General features: G+C 40.4%; 1 protein-coding gene across 1 annotated transcript in view; it reads right to left on the reverse strand.

Annotated features, from left to right (window-relative positions):
- kcna4 (potassium voltage-gated channel, shaker-related subfamily, member 4) overlaps nucleotides 1-21,588 on the reverse strand; it is a 92,651-nt gene extending 71,063 nt beyond the window's left edge. Inside the window, exons 1-2 of the mRNA XM_022667061.2 lie at nucleotides 21,135-21,588; nucleotides 15,143-19,659 (exon numbers count right to left, since the gene is read on the reverse strand). Coding sequence (XP_022522782.2) covers nucleotides 16,820-19,066 — 2,247 coding nt within the window. The 5' untranslated portion in view covers nucleotides 19,067-19,659; nucleotides 21,135-21,588 and the 3' untranslated portion in view covers nucleotides 15,143-16,819. The remainder of the gene's footprint in view (nucleotides 1-15,142; nucleotides 19,660-21,134) is intronic.
- Nucleotides 21,589-21,950: the final 362 nt, after the last annotated feature.

A 21,950-nucleotide genomic window follows, 5' to 3' on the forward strand; every position in this document is an offset into this window, starting at 1 on the left:
TCGTTTTAGAGCTGATAGCGTGCGCTAGACGGTCCGGTTTGTGATAAAAACACGCTCTTTGATCCGCCCGGGGTACCTGCAGAACACCCCCCACACCCAAACAGAGCGAATCAGCACCTACCTGAGAGCACTGGCTTCAGAATCCACCCAACCATCAGAAAATCCATCAATCCAGTCCCCAATAATCCCCATTTATGTCTGAGAAGCGCTCTTATAAATCCGACGCAGATTAAAACTATTGGAAACTCCAGCGCTGTGTTTTGAGACTTTCCCTTTGTTCTGGAGCGATCAAACTGCGCATGCGTGTTACCATGGTAGTTGGGCAGACTGAGAGCCCCCCTCTGCCCCCCTACATTCTGTCAGCCAATCAGGTGGCGAGTTATGTGGGACAGAGGTGAAGCCCGCTCTGAAACCGGACACTCTGAGAGCGCTCCCCCCTCCCTCTGGAAAATCTGCTCCAGCGGGTCTATTCTATAGGGAGAGAACAGGCTGAGAGACCTTCTTTATTGCAAAATAAGTTATAAAATTAATAGTTTTTATTCTTCTAAAGTTTCCAGTCCTTTTCAGAAAGAAAGGACCATCCCAGGTTCAGATCTCTATCATATCTAGGGAGCAGTTTATAATTTTACATGGTGATTTTAAAACTTCTAATAGCAGAATATAGAGCTACTAAAACACTTCATCCACATAAATATATCATTTTATGGATCTAAAAATAAAAAATAGAAATAGAAAATCTGAAAAGCGCCTAAAAAAGTTTTTCACACACTTAATGTTACTAAAGCCTGCTAGAGTAGTTAAACAAGATGTGCTTTGTTTTTAGTTAATGTATATCTCAGTAATATTTAGCAAAAAAGTCAACAATATCATTTTCCCAGATTTTTTTAGCTAAGATAATTGTTTCACCCATTTAGCTGTGACTCTCGCATCAGAGATGATGCCACAACACCAGGAGGGTGAAGACTAGCACATGCCTCCTCCGATACATGTAAAGTCCGCCTCCGCCTCTGTTTGAACTGCTGCTGATGCAGCATTGCAGAGTAGCATCACATCACAGTGCGCTCGGAGGAAAGCACAGTGACTCGGTTCTAAAACATCAGCTCACAGATGCAGCCTTGTGCTGATCAACATCACTCAAGAAGTGATGAGGGGAAAGAGTGCCATCTACTGTATCCACCCAGAGAGAGCAAGGACAGTTATGCTCTCTCAGGGCTCCGACAGCTGATGGCCATCTGCATAAACGGGATTCAAAGTTCGATCATCGTGTAAGTGCTTTAAACCACTGGACCATCCTCTTTCACTGCATTTCTATTCTATTTCTACTCTATTCTAGAGTGCACATACAGCTCTGTAAAAAAAAGTAAAAGATCACTTCAGTTTCTGAATTAGTTTCTCAGATTTTGCTATTTATAGGTTTGAGTAAAATGAACATTGTTGTTTTATTCTATAAACTACGGACAACATTTCTCCCAAATTCCAAATAAAAATTTTGTAATTTAGAGCATTTATTTACAGAAAATGAGAAAACTCTGAAATAACAAAAAAGACCTCAAATAATACAAAGAAAACAAAATCATATTCATTAATTTTTAAGAGTTCAGAAATCAATATTTGGTGGAATAACCCTGTTTTTTAACTACAATTTTCATGCATCTTGGTATGTTCTCCTCCACCAGTCTTACACACTGCTTTTGTATAACTTTAAACCTTTACTCCTGGTGCAAAAAATCAAGCAGTTCTTCTTGGTTTGATGGCTTGTGATCATTTTTAAGTGATTTTAAGTGGTCTCTTATTTTTGTCCAGAGCTTCACTTCTAGTCAAATGTGGTGATTATTTTTTATTGTAACATATTACAAAAACTTTTTTTTATTGCAATTTTATTGTAAACATTTTTCCAGTATCATGCAGCTTTAAATCCAATCCTCACAGCAGCGCTCTGAAATCAACAGCATAAATATTAGAAAAAGTTTCTCAGACTAAAGCAAAACTCTTTTTAATACCTTTTTTTTCAGAAGAAACAACAAATCAGCAGTGTCCCAATGTGTCCCAACCCTTTTGTTCATATACAATAGTATATAAATGAAAAAAAGGCCAAAAAACCCTGAAGTCCTGTGTAATTTAGTACACTCCCTCAGCGTCTGGGTAGAAACTGAAGTCTGTACTCTGTGACTCTTCTCTTTTTTTGGGATTATTTTGCTCTAAAATAAAATGCTAAATCTCGAACAGTGACAGGTGTGAGTAACGGCAAAGCAATTGAGGAGCTGAACCAACAGAACACAATGAAATGAAAACCAAAAAAGGATTTAGGAATTCAATATGAATGGCTTAAGTGGAGCTGAGTGGAAAATAGATTGCTTTGAGTGCAAGTAAAGGTATTAGCATCGGAAAATAGCACAAACCCATCAAAATACAGGTATGCAAAACTGCAAATAACTGCAGGTTAAGGTGTGCGTATCTGCTGCTGTCAGGCTGCATAACAGAGGCTGCTCTCACTAAACTGTAAAAAAGTGTAGCACATCAAAATATGATAAAAACACTCATACAATATAACTGTTTATAGTGTTATACACTTCACTTTCAGCACTGTGCAGCCATGTAAAGTGTACTGTTTACTGTGTGCAAAACTACTGTGTAGCATCACCAGCGGTGAATAAGTAGGCAAGATTTTAGTCGTCTAAGATATTTTTCTTTTAAAGCGTGCCTATTAAAAACGGAATGTTATTAACAGTGTTGGGCCTGTTACCTTGAAAAAGTAATTAGTTATAGATACTCATTACTTCTCCAAAAAAGTAACTGAGTTACTCCACTATAAAAGTAACTAGTTACCAGTAAAAGTAACTATCGCGTTAGTTTTGTTATTCGCCCGTAAAAAAAAAGGAAAATCAATTATGTATTTACTACTGTTATTAGAAAAATAACAAACGAAAATAAACCCAAAATGTTGACAAAAATATAATCTAACGAAAAAAAAAAAAATAACAAAAAACTCCACACGACCAAAGAAAATTACTAAGACTTGTAATAGTGAAAAACGCGTCTGGGGATGAAATTAAACAAACCAAGCCACACTCAAAGGAAAAATGTATATATAAACAAAACAAAAGAATGGACAAAAACAACAATCTAATGACTGTTAAAATGGTATTAATATAACAGCTGGATCAAACAGCTTTACCAAAAGAGAAAGCAGCAGCACCACAAAAACCGGAGCAGCTAAAAAGAGCTTAACGTCCTTAATTCGGAACTTGGGCTGTCCACGGCAATCACTGAATTGATTAGAGCAGCAAATCGTCACAATTGTGCCTCACTTCACCACGCCAAACCACGTAAACCTACAGGCACAGCGGCCAGAAGCTCAAGTTCACCGGAAAGAGGAGGGGTTAACCAGGGCAAAGCGAAGTTTAAAAAAAAAAGTTCATTCAGCTGCTAAAGTAATGTGCAGTAACGGAGTGTGGGAAATGGTAACGTCATTATAGTTACAGTCAGAGTAATTAGTTAGATTACTCCTTACTGAAAAAAGTAACAGCGTTAGTAATGCCGTTAATTTCAACGCCGTTACTCCCAACACTGGTTATTAATGAGAGGACAGGCCACTGACCGCTGTATGAATGGAAGTACTCATACAGTAAAGCTAATCATGGCGCCTGTTTATGGATAAAGTCCCTGGTTGTGCTGGTTGTACAGAAAATGGAGGAGAATCACCACACTAGTGGGGAAGCTCCCCTCGCTATGGAGATCTGCGCAGGCGCAGCAGCCACAATAAGCCAAAAAGAATGTTGTTTTTATGCATTTTTGTCTTAAACGTTATAAACTGTTCATGATGTTTTATCAGTGACTTAAAATATGTTCCTGAAATGCTAATCCAACGTTGGCTTCAAGTATTTTGTTCTTTCCCCATTCAAACAGATGGAAGACTAATGTTGCATTACTGAAATAACATCGCATGGCTGGAAACATTGCAGCCAGGGCACAGAGATTATTGAGTGTTGTATTTATTAATTAATGTATGCAAATATTTATGCCTATAAGGACTTATTGAGTGTTGTATATACTGTAATGTAATTATACAGCTCTGGGAAAAAAAATAAGAGACCACTTTAAAATGATGAGTTTCTTTGAATTTGCCAAATTGAAAACCTCTGGAATATAATCAAGAGGAAGATGGATGATCACAAGCCAACAAACCACCAGGCTGAACTGCTTAATTTTTTTGCACCAGGAGTAAAGGCATAAAGTTATCCAAAAGCAGTGTGTAAGACTGGTGGAGGAGAACATGATGCCAAGATGAATGAAAACTGTGATTAAAAACCAGAGTTAGTCTACCAAATATTGATTTCTGAACTTTTAAAACTTTGTGAATATGAACTTTTCTTTGCATTATTTCAGCCATTTCTCATTTTCTGCAAAGAAATGCTCTAAATGACCATATTTGTATTTGAATTTCGGGAGAAATGTTGTCTGTAGTTTATAAACTAAAACAACAATGTTTAATTTACTCAAACATAAACCTATAAATAGCAAAATCAGAGAAACTGATTCAGAAACTGAAGTGGTCTCTTACTTTTTTCCAGAGCTGTATATTTTGTTGTATTTTTAGTATATCAATGTTTATTAATGTTCACTGACATGTCTGTCCTGTCCTCTGCACTGCTGTTATATTGCAATTTTCCCCGCCGTGGGATTAATAAAGGATTATGTGTTATCTTAACATATCTTAAAAGAGTAAAAAACAAGATGCTACTAAGCAATGGAGATGAATGCGGTCCAGCCATCACATTCACTGCTGTTTGGACTCATTTTAAGCGCATATGTGGGGGCTCATGGTCTTTGTAGTCCAGTGAGCTGATGTATGAGTCATGGACGTGCATGGAGCCGAGGCAGGCTGCTCACAGATGGATGGATACACCCGAGCCCTGGAGGACTTGCCTTACTCACTGCACATTAAAGGAGCCCGAGAGACAGAGAGAGAGAGAGAGAGAGAGCAGGAGAAAAAGAAGAAAAACGCAGGGGCCATGCTATTCTGTTATTCTGGCAGCCATTTTGCCGATCTGTTTAAGTAGCCCTGTTTGCCAGGAAAGACCCAATTTTGACTCTTATATCATCCCTATTTAACATAATCCAAATCTGGCAGTCGACTGTGAAAATGTGTCAAAATTGAAAAATTTGAAAATCTGAAACTATTTAAAAAAACTCTTAATTTCAAACCATTCAAACTAAAAGAGACACTAAACTCTAAACCATATTTTTTCATTAATACCTGAAATTTGTTCCTCTGAAATAATTAAACAATGCTTAAAATTTTATATACATTTCCTAACCTTGAAAAAAACACTTTTATTGTGGTAATTTCTGCCTCTGCAGCGCCCTCTCAGGTTCAACCGTGCTATAGGCGTGAATAATATTTCTGTGTACTTTTGTACATGAACACATCACAATATGCAAATCAATCAGTCAATCAATAATACCACGCCACTGCTGACAACATCCAATCATCTCTATCTTACCGCTATCAGAGGCACACTGCTGCTGCAGCTCAGCCAATCAGCTCTCCCTCATGCCCCGCCACTATCCCCATACATCACCCAGTCCCGCTCCCAAAAAATTTTTTTTTTTTTGCCTTTTTCAAAATTTGAGCTAAGAATGGAGTCAGCAAAATCAGTGGGTTTAGTCACCCTTTAAGAATATATATTTTTTTGAAGCACGCAAGTTAAAGTCTTAACATTTTAAGAAGAAGAAGTAGAAAAAGGGTACACAGATAGAGGAATCATTTATAATATTCGTACCAAAATGAAAACATTTTTAAATTATTTCTGCTTTTTTTTTACTATTTGTGCTGGAATTTACTTTGTTTTTGAAATTGTGCCAAAAATATATATATTTTTTATTTATTTCAGCTTTTTTTTTTTTACATTTGTGCTGGTATTTACCTTGTTTCTGAAATTTGTACCAAAATGAATACCTTTTAAATATATTTCCACTTTTTTAACTATATGTGCTGGTATGTTTTTATTTTGTTTCTGAAATATTCTGAAATAACCAAAATTATTTTTTTATATATATTTTCTTCTTTTTATCCACTTCTGCTGGTATTTTTATTTTGTTTTTGAAATTTGTACCAAAATGAAAACATTTTTAATTTATTTCTGCTTGTTTTAACCATTTGTGCTGGTATTCACTTTTTACTGTTTCTGTGCCACAAAAAATGCATTTGATCAAAAATAATAGGAAAAAGGTTTTATAAGCTGATCTGTTGTTTCCCGTTCCTGTTTCTCAAATTATCCTTTGCTGTACATAAAGCAGGTTTGATTTAGGTACATGTTACTGTAGTAATAATATATATATATATATATATATATATATATATATATATATATATATATATATATATATATATATACGTATATATATATATTTAATTTATCACACTTTTTTGTGCATATTTGATTTGAACACTATAAACTGTTCATGTCTTTTTTAGCAGTTTTTATTGTGTATATGGAAAATATGTTTTTGTAATGAAAATCTGATGTTAGGGTTCCAGTATATATTTTGATGTCTTCTTATTCAAACAGAAGAAAGGCTGGTCTTGCACGACTGGAAATAAGCACCCGGTCGAGAGAAAGAGGAAAGAAGAAGAAGAAGAAAAAGCAGAGGCCATGCTATATCTGCAATCAATACTAAAACCTGAATCTACGATCGCTGCATGTCATTGATTCATGCATAAAGTTATCCAAAAGCAGCGTGTAAGACTGGTGGAGGAGAACATGATGCCAAGATGCATGAAAACTGTGATTAAAAGCCAGGGTTATTCCATCAAATTCTTAAAAAATAGTTCGTTATTTCTTATTTTCTGCTAAAAATGCTCTAAATGACCATATTTGTATTTGGAATTTGGGAGAAATGGTGTCAATAGTTTGTATAATAAAACAGTTTTCAATGTACTTAAAATACAGGGGTTGACAGGACAATGAAACGGAAACACCTGTCATTTTAGCGTGGGAGGTTTCATGGCTAAATTGGAGCAGCCTGGTGTCCAATCTTCATTAATTGCACATTGCACCAGTAAGAGCAGAGTGTGAAGGTTCAATTAGCAGGGTAAGAGCACAGTTCTGCTCAAAATATTGCAATGCACACAACATTATGGGTGACATACCAGAGTTCAAAAGAGGACAAATTGTTGGCGCACGTCTTGCTGGAGCATCTGTGACCAAGACAGCAAGTCTTTGTGATGCATCAAGAGCCACGGTATCCAGGGTAATGTCAGCATACCACCAAGAATCACGAACCACATCCAACAGGATTAACTGTGGACGCTGTAGAGGAAGAAAAAAAAAAAAAAATCCGAGGCCATGCTATTCTCTTATTCTGGCGGCCATTTTGCCGATCTGTTTAAATAGCTCTCTTTGCCAGGAAAGACCCAATTTTGCACAATATCTGCGATCAATACTAAAACCTGAACCGACGGCCGCTGTGGGTCATTGATTCGCAGCAGTGGTCTAGCCCTCAGTAGCTTAAGAAAGATTCAGCAAAGTTAAAGCCAAGAGTCATAACCCAGCCGAGAAGGATGCAGACGCTTAACCTGCTCTGCCATTACGCTGTCATTTCACCCCTCATAAACACAAATTGATCCAAACAACATTTGTCATTACAGCCTATGGCAGCACTGGAACAACATCTTTGGGAATAAAGACCACTCTAGTGGAACGCCGTTTGCTAGAAGGCTCCTGTCAAACAGAATTATATAAGGTGATACAGCAGGCGGTATGCATGCACCTTCATATAGCCTGGATGCATGGCCTGTAAATGGTTCGACACATTACTGACATCCTGTACAGAACAGTTCTGTATGTGTATAGAAAGGACAGGGTCTTCTTACAGGCCTGATACTATAACTATTTAGTTTTGGACAAATTATTGTCTCAGAAATAAGTGTGTTTAAACTGTGAAACTATGTAATCCAAGTGAAATAGTAATAATACTAATATAATAGCATATTAACCCTTTCAGACCCTGCATGCCCTTTTCAAACTATTTGAGAGCTGTTGTCCATCAGAATAGACCAGGAACCAGCAATTCAAAAACACTCTTATACACCAATGAAACAGTTACTTGGCCCCACCCACTGCAAAAAACGAAAAATCAATAAATAAAATAAAAAAAGTAGTACAAGTAACAGCATTTTTTTTCTCTCAAATTAAATGTGATTAAGATTTTTTTTTTATGTTTTTTTTTTTTTTTTACTGTTTAAGGATGGTTAAAGAAATAATAAAATATTACACGCAGGCTTCTAATGTAATGGAAATAATAATTAAATATTTAAATATTTCACTATTAAATATTTCAGTTTATTATCAGAGGATTTATTTGATTATCACTAAAGATAATTCAGCTCTAAAAGGTGATATAAAGTGTTAATAAGTATTTATAAGGTGTTTGTATCATAAAGCAGACATTGATTTTGCTGCTGTTAAGCTTCTTACCAATGTTACTCTTAAAGATCAGTTACAGGCGCATGTAACTGATACAGTGTCTTGTGTTTAAGGATGTGCTTGGTGTTTTATTCAGCCTAAATAAGTAATAGCCTGATCACACTGTCGGTTTTAAATTAAACTTCTGTCTGCTGTGAGGTGTCTATAGTATAGTACTATTTTTTTTGTATTTATTATACTTTAAATACATAAAAAATTGTCAAAATTCTACTTACTTATAGAGCATGCATTTAAATAATTATATATTGAACTAAGTAAAGAAAATAAAAATTTGGTAAATCCGAAAATGTTCAAGAACTTATCCTAAGAAAGTATCCTCAAGTGCAGTCAAATAAAAAGACCATCAAAACAGTCATGATGAAACTGGCACTAATCAGGACCATCCCAGGAAAGGAAAAGCGAGAGTTTCCTCAGTTGTACAGGATAAGTTAATTAGAGTTACCAGCCTCAGAAACAAACGCTAAAAGTTAACAGCATTTTGGTTTGTTTAACACTTTTACGTTATTACATGATTCCTTATGTGTTCCTTCATAGTCTGGATGACTTTACATTACATTGCATTACTTTACATTTAGCGGACGCTTTTATTCAAATAATGATGTACATTTAGCAACAGAGGACACAGAAGGAGGCCAAAAGGAAACAGAAAGAAGGATAACTTTACTTTTCATTTAAAATTAGGGAAAAAAATGTAGCATTAACACATGACTGTGGAAACACAGGTTTAAGGCTATATTAGAGCCACCAGATCAGTCTGCACATCAAATTAGTCATCTTTTATCACCATTTCACACTTTAACTTCATATCAACTAAATAAGGAACAACATTCCAGCTGACTACATACTGCATATGATAAAATCTAATTAAATAATTTACTAAAATTGCATTATTCAAAGACATCAATAAAGGAATTACATAGTTTCAGAGCCGAATAACAGATGAAACACTTAAATGAAATAATTCATTTAAACAAGACGAAAGAAAGGTGCTCACGCTCTACCCGTGTCGAAGTGTAAACATGATAAATATAGTAAATTAGATCATGTATGACAGGTCCATTTATTCTGCAGTCATGCTGTGGGCACGCTGAGAGCTTCCTGGTAATGCAGCGCTGCTTCAGAGTACGGAGCTACTGCAGTTTAACCTGCACTTCTAAAGGAAACAATATCTTCTTTCAAGTAAGGCCTCTGGATTAACAACAGGAGGACGTTACCTCTGTGATCTGATTACATTATATAATTCCGATCACCAGCGGATCAACCGAATGCGTGAACGGATATAGCGCCCGTAACCCGAGCCTCCTCTTCTGCCGCGTGAAGGCAGCTGTCCATGTTCGCTAAAGGCCTTTGTGGTTTTTGCGCTGCAGGTCTGGGGTTAAACATTCGAGCATGTTGGGAAATGCCTGTTAATTATCATATCCATGAATAATTAATCAACTCTGGCCACAACTATCAAGAGACACTTTCGGGCCTTCGCTCGGAGACTTGAAAAACGCTCATTAGACAGTGTGTTTTTACACAAGTCTTACTACGTCCCTCAGGAGTTATCAGCTGGATTTATCTTGGAAAATTTAGAGAACACACAGCGAGAGTGAGGCGTGTACAGAACTATCACTAATATAAATATAATAGTGCTGTCAAGTACGTTTGAGTGTGCTACATTGTATTGCACATAAGTTTGACACCATTAAAATAGCCATAGCCTGATAACAGCAATATTCCTAAAAGTTATTCTTTTTCTATTTTGTGTTTATTTTGCTTTTTTAACTGTATTTCTTTTCCAATGTTTATGTTTGCAGTGTTTATTCATGCACTATATACCATGCCCTATAGTTTTGTGGTCGATATTTGTTGCTACATTACTTTTTTTTTCTTTCACTTTTTTGTTCATTTTTACACTGTTATTATTGTATGCAAATTCAAGATATTTGTAAGTTCCTGTTCATAAAAAAAGAACGAAAGCTTAAACATTATTTTATATGTTTCTTCTGACTGTATTAAACTGCTGTACTAAATAAAGCTTTTATTTGAGATTTATTTTTATTTAGCTTTTTTGTGTTTTAGCACTTTTTATTTATCTTATCTGTGTTTTATGTCTTGCTACTTATTTTAATATGTTACTCCTGTACCTACGTGATTTCCTTTACCTATGTTTTGGTTGTATGAATTCATCTGTAGTCATTACCCTTTTTGTACAGCACTTTGGTCAGTAGAGACTTTTTATAAATAAAGCTTAATTATTTACTTCCCATTGCAAGGCCTGGTGTGATGATCACCGCTCATTTAAATAGTGAGGGAGTTTACGAATACATTTACGCTGATAAGCATGGTGTTGTGGAAGTGAGATGTATTCAGGTAGATTTCTGGCGTATTGCTATCTTGGCAATGAAAAAACACAGGTGCGCCACTGACTGATTAGAACCCTGACAAGAGTCATGGATATAGCACCCGTCAGAGGTTCATTGCTATCTTGGCCTTGCACATGTGCCGTATGTTCTCATCTTTTGTACAACTCTGCTTGTTACACACACACACACACACACATACATGAACATGCAGCAGTGCACAAACCCAACTTTTACATCAATAACATCAAACAGAATATAAAATAAAAAAATACCATTAATGTTCCCGTAAATGACTTGCTAATGCACCTTTACAGCATGAACGCACAGGTCAGTTTCCTCTGCTAAGAATCACAGAAGCCCTGCGCCGTTGAAATAGCAATACACCAAGTCACAGCGCACCTATATATATACACCTATATATATACATGTATATATATAGGCTAGACAAATGCATACATGCAAGTTAAATAAAAAAGTGATTAAATATGATATTATGGTAAAGTATAAATATGATAAATAATCAAAAAACAAAGGTTTTTAGGGCCAAAAAGCACAGTATTGGGATAATGAGCCAAAACGCAATATTTCTGCTACCAAACGCAGCAAAAAAAAAAAAAAAAAAACGAGACTGTCTAAACCATCTAAACAGGAAGAGTGGGACATTTAATGAGGCGGGTTTCTGTTGTCATGGTAACCGGGCAAGGACACTGTCCGCAGCGATGATAATGGTCTATGCTTTACTTCGCTGGGAAACTTTCAGCAGAGTTTAGCTGAAGGCCTTCACTGGAAAAAGCTGTAAACCGATGGTGTAAAGGTGTTTTCTTCTCTGTGGGTTTATTACTGTATGCATCTCATCGACTCATTCACACATACTGAAGTGCAGAAAATCTGGAGGTATGGGAAAATTAAGACTTTTTAATATCAATTTAGATACTAAACTAAGACCATTTTTTTTTTATTGGATGTATGAACTCTTTGACGTTAAGGTGACCTAACATCAACTCCAGGTTGGATATATGTATCGGTAGCATATCAGTAAATTATTTTTTCTTTTTGCATGTGAATGAAAAAAAATAAATCTGCAGTTGCTGTTAAATTAGCATTTGCTTATTGACTTGTGGAAAAAGCACAGTTTTAGTATTAGTGCACAAAAATATCTTTCAGAAATGACCCTGCATCTAAAAAAATGACAACCCAAATATGATTTAGTACAGAGCCCCTAAGGTGACATCGTGTTAAAATATTGTGTGGCCATGACTTAAGGTATTAAGGCATGTGAACGAGATCCTAATTCGTGGGAAGTAGATAATCAAGGCATGTGAATGACATGAGTAAGACATGCCAACTACTTTTGAAGGCTTTGGAACGAGATCCTAATGCGTGGCCACAACTTATTAAGACATGGGAGGAAGATAATTAAGGTATGTGAATGAGATAATTAAGTCGTGCCTATGACTTATTAATGCGTGGGAATGAGATAATTTTCATAGTCAAACCATAGCCAGAGAATAAAAAAGCTTGATTTTCTCTATTAATTTTATATATATATATATATATATATATGTATGTTAATATATAATGTATAAATTAATGCCCATGAAGAAACTGAATATTACATCAAAGCTCCTTTAATTCAAGGATAATCTTTTGTAAGAAAATTGAGATTTAATTGGATTATTTTATTTTTATCTCTGAATGTATTATAGTGATATTTTGAATTCTCTTGCAATGAAATATGTCATAATTCTAAGTAAAAGACACTTAATTCTTATACTAAAAGCTAATTGGCTCAGACGCAGACAATATAAAGACCTGTTTACCTTTCTTAAGCAGTACCTTGTGGCTCCTCCTTAATGGCTATGATTTAATTATGAAGTTCCTACACCTTTATAAGTCGTGGCCATGCATTAGGATCTCGTTCCCACACCTTAATAAGTTGTGGCGAATATTAATAATAACAATTGTTATTTTCAAAATAATGGCACCCTAAGGGGTTTAGTACTTTAGTTTAACAGTTTGTAATTCGCCCATATCAGTAAATATGATATTTTGAAGGGTTAATATGAAGCTCAAAGTATTTTTTAATCTTATACATACCAAATTCTTCTCAAGCTCATATTATGTTTTTCCAAGCTACTTTTACTTCTGACTTCTGAATTATTTCCTAATCATTTCACCGCATTTACAACTTCTCATTAACAAATTCAATCCAGCATGGTTATAAGCAGCTCAGCCCACCCCTGAATAGGCTGATCATTTATGCATCATGCAGTAATTCCCCAAATGCTGAGCACATTAACTTTACAACAGCTACACAGCTACATTTTGCACCTCCAAAACACCAGTTTAACCCATCTCACTTCATGCATACAACATCAGCCAGACCAAGAAACCAACTCCCAACATGTGGTTTACTGGTTTATACACGATCCATCACACCTGCACACGTCATATTATGACACATTACGTCACGCTACGTCACGTTACGTCACGTTATGTCACACTCCAGCAAGAATGTAGCAGACGTATGTAGCCTATTATCAAGATGATCCGTGCAGAGAGTCAAGAGAACTCCAGTTTTTCAAACGTCTAGCTGAGCTTTAATATCTTTAATATATTGACATTCTACTAAAATACATTCATTTTCATATATAAGCATATATGCAGCTGAAACACTAGGGAGCCTAGTGCATTCCACATTTATTAACATTAACATTATAATAATATAACATTATAGTAATTTCGGCTTTTAGAAATATGTGTTTTGGGGAGGGGGGTAGTCCACTACAGGACTCTGTGGAGCCGCCTAAGCTTTTGTTCTTAATGGCTTTATTTTTCCCCCTACAGTACTTTTACAGTTTTACTTAAAGAGTAAAAAGCTTGAGTTGATGCTTCTTCAACTTCTACAGAAGTATTTCAAACCCTAGTATCTATACTTCTGCTTACAGAGTAATGAATATGAATTCTTTTCACATTCGGTATTAATACTCAAAGCACTTCTGTCACCCGGGCTCCCAAGAGGCTGCTCATGTTTAAAAACTCCAGCAGCACTGCTGTATCTAATCCACTCACTCCTACTACCAGCACAACACACACTAACACCTCATACACCACTACCATGCTAATCACTGCTAATCACTGCAATGCTGAGAATAATGACTAAACACCCAAATAATAATAATAATAACAGCTGCTAAATATAATTTAATGTAATGTAGTGTAATGTAGTGTGATTATACAGCTCTGGAAAAAACAAGACCATTTAAAATTGATGAGTTTCTTTGATTTTACCAAATTGCTAACCTGTGGAATATAATCAAGAGGAATATATAGGGTTACAAGCCATCAAACCAAACTGAACTGCTTAATTTTTTTTGCACCAGGAGTGCAGGCATAAAGTTATCCAAAAGCAGTGTGTAAGACTGGTGGAGGAGAACATGATGCCAAGATGCATGAAAACTGTGATTAAAAACCAGGGTTATTTCAGCAAATATAAAGATTTCTGAACTCTTAAAACTTTATGAATATGAACTTGTTTTCTTTGCATTATTTGAGGTCTGAAAGCTCTGCATCTTTTTTGTTATTTCAGCCATTTCTCATTTTCTGCAAATAAATGCTCTAAATGACCATTTTTTTTATTTTTGGAATTTGGAAAAAATGTTGACTGTAGTTTATAGAATAAAACAACAATGATCATTTTACTCAAACATAAACCTATAAATAGCAAAATCAGAGAAACAGAAGTGGTCTCTTCATTTTTTATATTTTTTCCAGAGCTGTAGTTATAATAAAGAAATCAGCCAATGTACCTACTGTACATTGAATAGGTTTATATTTTTATGTTTAAGTTTATGTGTTTTATGTTTTGAAAACTCCCATACAAACCACATACAATCAGATCATGTAAAGCATATAAACCCATGTATGCATTCAAATGGTCCTTTGAAATGCAATCAAATGTAATTGTATATTTAAAACCAAGGCTTTTACTGATGGACAGATCCTTACAATATCCTCTTTTTAAGGATGTTCGGCACATTTATTGATTATGAACCTTCTAGAATACACCTAAAATGGCTTCAACCTCATTTTTCCTCATAAAAAGAACTTCAGTCAAGTCAAGATCTCTTGCTTTCAGAACAGCTGTAGCACCATATGCTACTTTCACACCAAGTCAGAAGTATCAAAGAAACCTATACAATCTAAAATATGAACCCAAAATATGATAAAACATCGCAGTTGAAGATCATAAAGCAAATCCAATGATCACAATAAATATGAAATTATATAAATGTGAATGCTTACCTCGCACAGTGATCTGCTCTGAACATTTGTGGTCCTTACACGCTCCATGAAGGCCAGATCTGGCCCCACTGGAGTGGAGGCATGTGGTGGGGGGGTTGCGTTTTGCTCTTTTTTGTGCATAAACGTACACCACAGGACCGGCTGGCGAGCAAGCTTGTTCATTTTTTTTTCCCGTTTTCTTTTCCGCTTTGATGTGGGTCTCCTGTCGGCTTGTCCTTTCTATCCTTGTAAAGGGATGCATTGTCTTTGTGGTTAAAGGGACGGAGAGTGTATAAAGTTGCATGAGGCATTCCCTTCCGAAACAGCAGAACAACGAAACAGCAGATACTCCATTGGCAGGATAGTCCTTGTAGCCGTGGCGCCAGAGACTTTTTTTTTTGTTTAAAGTGGACTTAAGAGTTGATCTTGACATGGTAATCCCAGTTAATTGGAATGGAGGATGGGCTGAAATGGAAGCGCTGACTTTGTGAACAGTGGCATGATGACTGATTTGTTTAACGCTCGTTAAATTAAAGAATTAATTGAAGAACAACGCTAATGCTAGCTCTTATAATCTATGGGGGAGTTGAACTATGCGGGAGCTTTGCCAGTCAGTGTGGTAGCTCTTACTGGCGGGGCTGACTCTGTAGTCTCAGTATAGAAGCCTTAAGAAGAGCGACATGTTGCCGTTAAATGAACTTCATACTGAACTGACAAGAAGGTGACTGACAGAAGGTATAGCAGGACATGACAATAGTGGACAACTGTGGCTGGACTGCTCGTTCACATCTACGACAACTAGCTAGCTACGTATTGGTTCAAAGCAAAGTTACTAAGTTATTGAATTCTCTTTCTCACTCCTTCTTTCTTTCTCTCTCTCTCTTTCTTTCTTTCATTTTCTCTCTGATTCTCTGCTGGAAACAGCTGGAAACTGCTGGAAACTGGGAGACTAGAAGACTAGAACATAGTTTAATGATAGTGCAAATGATTTCAACGTTATTGCATAATAGCATTACGATAACAGCTCGCTTCCTCTTCCTCTACAATTACTGACGAATGTAACTCATAAAGTGCCTATGCAAAAATACTTTGTTTCGCGCTCCTTTTGAACCGGGTTCCGCTCAGTTCGGTCTACAGTCTACAGGTGGGCCAGTACTACTCGTCGCACCTCTCGCGTGTCACGTAAAGCTGGTGATTTTTGCTCTGCCTGTCGTCTGATTACAGGGTGTGTTTGTCTACGAAAAGTAGCCACGCTGCAAAAATGTTTCAGCTCAGGTCCAACAGAAATGATGCGTGAGTGCGTGCGTGAGTGTGTGTTTTTGTGTGTGTGTTTGGGTGCTGAAAGTGCGTGCAAGAATGCCCACATGTGCCTGTGTTTGCCTGCGTGTACCCGCGTGTGCCCGTGTGTTGTTGTTGTTGTATAAGTGCATATGTGCATCATATGTGTTTGTATGTTTGTTTGTTTGTATGCGTGTCTGTGGGTTTGCTGACATGTCAGTGTGTATCTGTATCTGTATGCGTGCGTGCATGCATGTTTATGCGTCGTGTGCATCTGCATCTGCTTGCACGTGTGCCTGAAACGCACGCCACGTGCACGTGTGCTGCTGATCAGTAATAAGTTGTGCAATCCTCCTTTATTTTTAACTGCATCCTAACCTAACCCTTTCACAAGCTCACCCACAGCTCTGCCATTCATAATCATACGTCTGTCTGTAGGCTCCTGGAATTGGTGCTGTTTTTCCTGCCCGTGTCCGTGCCGTTGCCCCTGCTGGGGCTTCGTTTGTCCACCCCGCACAGAGACTCTGTGACCCCCTCCTCCATCTCCATGTACTCAGCTGTCTTGTCCCCCAGCGAGGACCCCGACGGAGAGCCCTTGAACTTCCTCAGGAAGTCCGGGAAGTAAGGGCAGCCGGGCGGTGGGTACTCCACGGTCTGTGTCTGGTCCTCGTTGTCCGTTTCGCGGTGGTAGAAGTAGTTAAAGTTGGACACAATGACGGGTACGGGCAGGGCGATGGTCAGTACTCCAGCGATGGCGCACAGCGAACCCACAATCTTGCCACCCACCGTGATGGGCTTCATATCACCATATCCCACCGTGGTCATGGTGACCACAGCCCACCAGAAGGCGTCAGGTATGCTTGTGAATTGTGACGCTGGCTCGTCAGCCTCAGCAAAGTACACAGCACTGGAGAAGAGCACCACACCAATCACCAGGAAGAATATTAGCAGTGCCAGCTCACGCATGCTGGCGCGAAGCGTGTGCCCCAGGATCTGCAGGCCCTTGGAGTGCCTGGACAGCTTGAAGATGCGAAAGACACGCACCAGGCGGATGATGCGTAGGATGGCGAAGCTCATGGCGTGCTGCCCGTTGGCCTGTTGCTGTGCGTGCTGCTGTTGGTGCTGTTGCGCCAGGTCCGTGCCCAGTGTGATGAAGTAAGGCAGGATGGAGACGATGTCGATGGAGTTCATGATGTTCTTAAAGAAGGCCGGTTTGCTTGGGCTGGCAAAGAAACGCACAGCAATTTCAAAAGAGAACCACACTATGCACACAGTTTCCACCACAAAGAACGGGTCATTGAAGGGCGTGAATGCTGCAGTCTCAGAGCCTACGTCACCTGTGGCGTGGGTACCATTCACTCCATGTGCACCAACATGCGCACCTGTGGCTGCGGCAGCAGCAGCACCGGGTACATCCCGCTCATCACGAAACTCAGGCAGAGTCTCAAGGCAGAAGATGACTATGGAAATGACGATGACGAGCACGGAGACCACAGCTATGCCACGTGCCGGACTCGAGCTCTCCGGATACTCGAAGAGGAGCCACACTTGGCGCTTGAACTCGTCCTCGGGCAGCGGCTTCTCCTCGTCCTTGACGAAGCCCTCATCCTCACGGAACTTAAGCATGGCCTCCTCACCCAGCTCGTAGAACTTGACCTCCTCTGAGAAGACATCCAGCGGCACGTTAGCGGGGCGTTTGAGGCGCCCACCAGACTGGTAGAAGTAGAGGATGGCATCGAAGCTTGGCCGATTGCGGTCAAAAAAGTACTCATTACGCAAGGGGTCAAAGTACCTCATGCGCTTGGCAGGATCCCCCAGCAGTGTGTCTGGGAACTGTGCCAGCGTCTGGAGCCGCGTCTCGAAGCGCAGTCCGGACACATTGATGACCACGCGCTCGCAGCAGCCGCCGGCACCAACGCGGTCGTCGAGCCCGCCGAGTCCACCGCGCACGCCGCGCGACCCGCGCGCCCCGCGTCCGTAGCCCGCTCGCGGCCGGCCTCCCGTCAGTGAGGCGGTCTCGTCATCGTCGTCCTCGTCCTCGTCCAGAGTGGCGTCATTCACATCGTCCGCCACATGCTCGTCCGCGTCGTACTCTTCGTCGCCCGCCGCCTCCTCCTCTTCCTCCTCGATCATTACGTCCTCTTCGGAGCCCAGAAGCGCCAGCTCCGAGTGGCGTAGATCGCCACCCAGGTGCGCGCGCGGGCGCCTCCAGCGCGCGACGCCACGCGCTTTTTTCCGCTCGCGGAGAACTTGCGGCTGCGCCTGCTGAAGCTGCTGCTGCTGTTGTGGCGTTTGTTGCTGTTGCTGCTGCTGAGAGGAGGAGGAGGAGTTGGAGCAGCAACAGGAGGAGGAGGAGGTGTTGGTAGTGGAGGTGGAGGATGAGGAGGAGGAGGGGCGCGAGGCGCCGTTGCCGCTCGCCGTCCCGGAGGAGGCGGTGCGAACCTGATGCTGCTGGCCGTGGATGCAGGTCCCGCCGGTCCCGCCTCCCTCTCCGGTCGCGCCGCTATCCGCCGCCGCCGCTGCGGCAGCAGCGGCCGCCGCCGCAGCCGCCGCGCGAGAATGCCTCTCCCGCTCGCGCTCCCGCTCCCTGGCGCGGGCTTGCGCGTAGCCATACGGCATGTGCGGGTTGCAGCCGCCGCTATCTGCGCCCACCATGGCGAACTCCATCTCGCTCCACCGTCACGCGCTGATCGTGGATCAGCGCAGTCTTTGGAGAGTTGGCCGCTGCGAGGTTCCCGAGCGCATTAAGGGATCCACAGGAACGCGCGCGCGCTGTTTGTTGTGGTGGGCTCTCTTTTTTTTTTAAAAAAGTCACAAAGCGCAGACTTTACAGTGGCGCGCGCGCTCTTGCATGTTCAAAGTCTTGGAAACGGTGTGGTAAGTCCACGAGGGGGTCGGTATGTGTCCGAATACGCGCGCACGCACGCACTCCCTCCATAAGATCAAAAAGAGCAAGAAAATGTCTGAACCCCTCCTTTACTCCACTTCTGCTCCAGTCAATGTCCCTCTCACAGTCACCTGAGATTGCGCACGTGCACGAGGGAGGGCGAGACGTCCAGACCAGTCCCCCGGTTAGAGATCTGTGGTTGCCATCATCATCATCATTATCATCCTTTCTCCGCTGAGGGAGGTGTGTGCATGTGTTGTGCGCGTTGGGTTGGGTTGCTGTGTTGGGGGTGGGGGGGTGGTTGCCGCGCGCTCTCCTCTGCCCCTCCAGTGGCTGTGAATGAATCACTGGGTTCTTTAGACGCCAGCAACAGCTGCAAAGGGCATGAAAACAAAGCAGGTTAGAGACTGCAATGCAATGCATGCAGCAAGAGAGAGAAGAAGAAGGAGGATGCATTAAGTGGTGTTAGATAATCAGGCATGGCTCAATACGCGCGAGGGAGCGCAGGGGAGGATGATAAAGGTGGTTATAACACTAACAATTGCGATAGAGTCTCAGCACTGCATGCTTAGGCCACAATGTAATAATGATAATAATAACAACGACAAGAATAGCAACGATGATTATGATGAAAAAGATGTTTCTATCATAGCATCACATTAAAGAATTACAATAGACTAATACTTCTACTAATAAAAATACTAATAGCACAACTACTACTACTAATCACAACAATAACTCTGATAACAATGATGATCATGATGATGTCACTTACATAACATTACATAAAGACATATAAAAATTGGTTGCAGGACTGGGTGATTAGGCCCCTAATTGCACTCACATGTGGTAATGATAACATCAACAACAACAATGACAACAACAACAATGATAATATTAACAATAGTAATGAAGATGATGATCATTATCATCATAAAGCTGCCACTATTATAACTTACATAAAAAAAATTACAATAGAGTTGTAGCAGTGGGTACTTTGGCCATTAATTGCACTCACTTGTGGTGATGATCACATCAACAAAAATAAAAACAACAACAATGCTAATAGTAACAATGATGATGATGAAGATTACACCATTATCAATCATCACAGGACATTTAATATCTACCATAGCGTTGGAGCACTGGTGCTTGGGCCCATAATTACACTTACTTGTGGTGATGATCACATCAACAGCAATAATAATGACATTGATGGTGGTGATGGTGATAATGATGATGCCTTTATCATCACAACACATATAATATTTACAATAGTGTTGGAGAACTGGTGCTTGGGCCTGTGCTTTCACTCACTTGTTGTGATGATCACATCAACAACAATAATACTAATGATGATAGTGATGTTGATGGTTGAACAGTGTTGCCTTTATCATCACAGCACATATAATATTTACAATAGTGTTGGAGCACTGGTGGTTATGATGATGATGAGGATGATGATGAGGATGATGATGATGTTAATGATAATAACTACAACAATAATACCAATACCAGTGGTAATAATAATAGTATCAATGGTCATAATAATAAAAATGGAATCGCTGCTAATAATGATGATGATGATGATGATAAAGAAGATGTCATTATCATAACAGCACATGTTGAGCAGTGCCAGGCCAGCCAATAGCAACAGTAGTAATACGAGCTAGACGAGCCCAAATATTAGTGCTATAAAAAATAATAACAATCGGGAAAAAACACCCCTTCACCCCTCCACCTTCCCCAAGCAATTCGTCCCAAACTCCCCCTCGTCTAGCGCGTGTACGCACTCCTCCACCACCAACACCACCCTCCACCGTCCTTCTCGTCGTCTTGCCCACTTACATGAAGCGCGCGCCAAAGAAGGATGAGGACGGCTCCTCCTCAGCAGCTTCCACCTCCAGCCCAGTTCCCGGAAGATGTTGGGGTGATGGGGGGGCTCGTGACGGAGCCCTCGCGCCCGAAATCCCTGGGAAAGCAACAGCAGCCGCGCCCCCCGCAGAGCATCTCACCACCCTTCAGACTGGGCTCGTGCGCGCCTTCGAGGGATGATAGGGATGATGCTGCTGATGCTGATGCTGCTGCTGCCTGTGCGCGCGGCGTCTCCGTTCAACAGGATCTCTCATCATTATCATCAGCACTACCATCATCATCAGCACCACCACCAACACCACCTGCACCTGCACATCTCTCTCCCTCTCTCTCTATCCCTCTCTCTCACGCATACACACACACTCCCACACTCTCACACACACACCCACACACGCAGGCTGGCTCACGCACGCGCGCACTTGCCTTCCCCCCCCCCCCCCCCCCCCAAAAAAAAATTATACTACAAAAGATAAATAAAAAAGGCGAAGGGCTCGGGCGCGTATCAAAAAGAAGAGGCGCGAGACCCGCAATTGAAGCGATGATGACTGAAAGTTTAACGACGTCTCTAAGCGCGCGACACGACACGCAACAGACAGAACAGCCGCAGGTGAACGGACGGCGACGCGCCGCGCATCTGTCCGCCGCGACGCGCGCGCGCCTCTGTGTATATGTGCGTGAGTGTGTGCATGTGTGTGCGCGCGTGTTTCTGAGGACCTCGATCCCCCCCCGGTGGCTGCTGCAGGGCACTGCAGCTCGTGCCCCCCACCTGCAGTCTCTCTGTTCTTTTAT

This window comes from Astyanax mexicanus, chromosome 23 (assembly GCF_023375975.1).
Source record: "Astyanax mexicanus isolate ESR-SI-001 chromosome 23, AstMex3_surface, whole genome shotgun sequence".
NCBI classification, from domain to species: Eukaryota; Metazoa; Chordata; class Actinopteri; order Characiformes; family Acestrorhamphidae; genus Astyanax; species Astyanax mexicanus.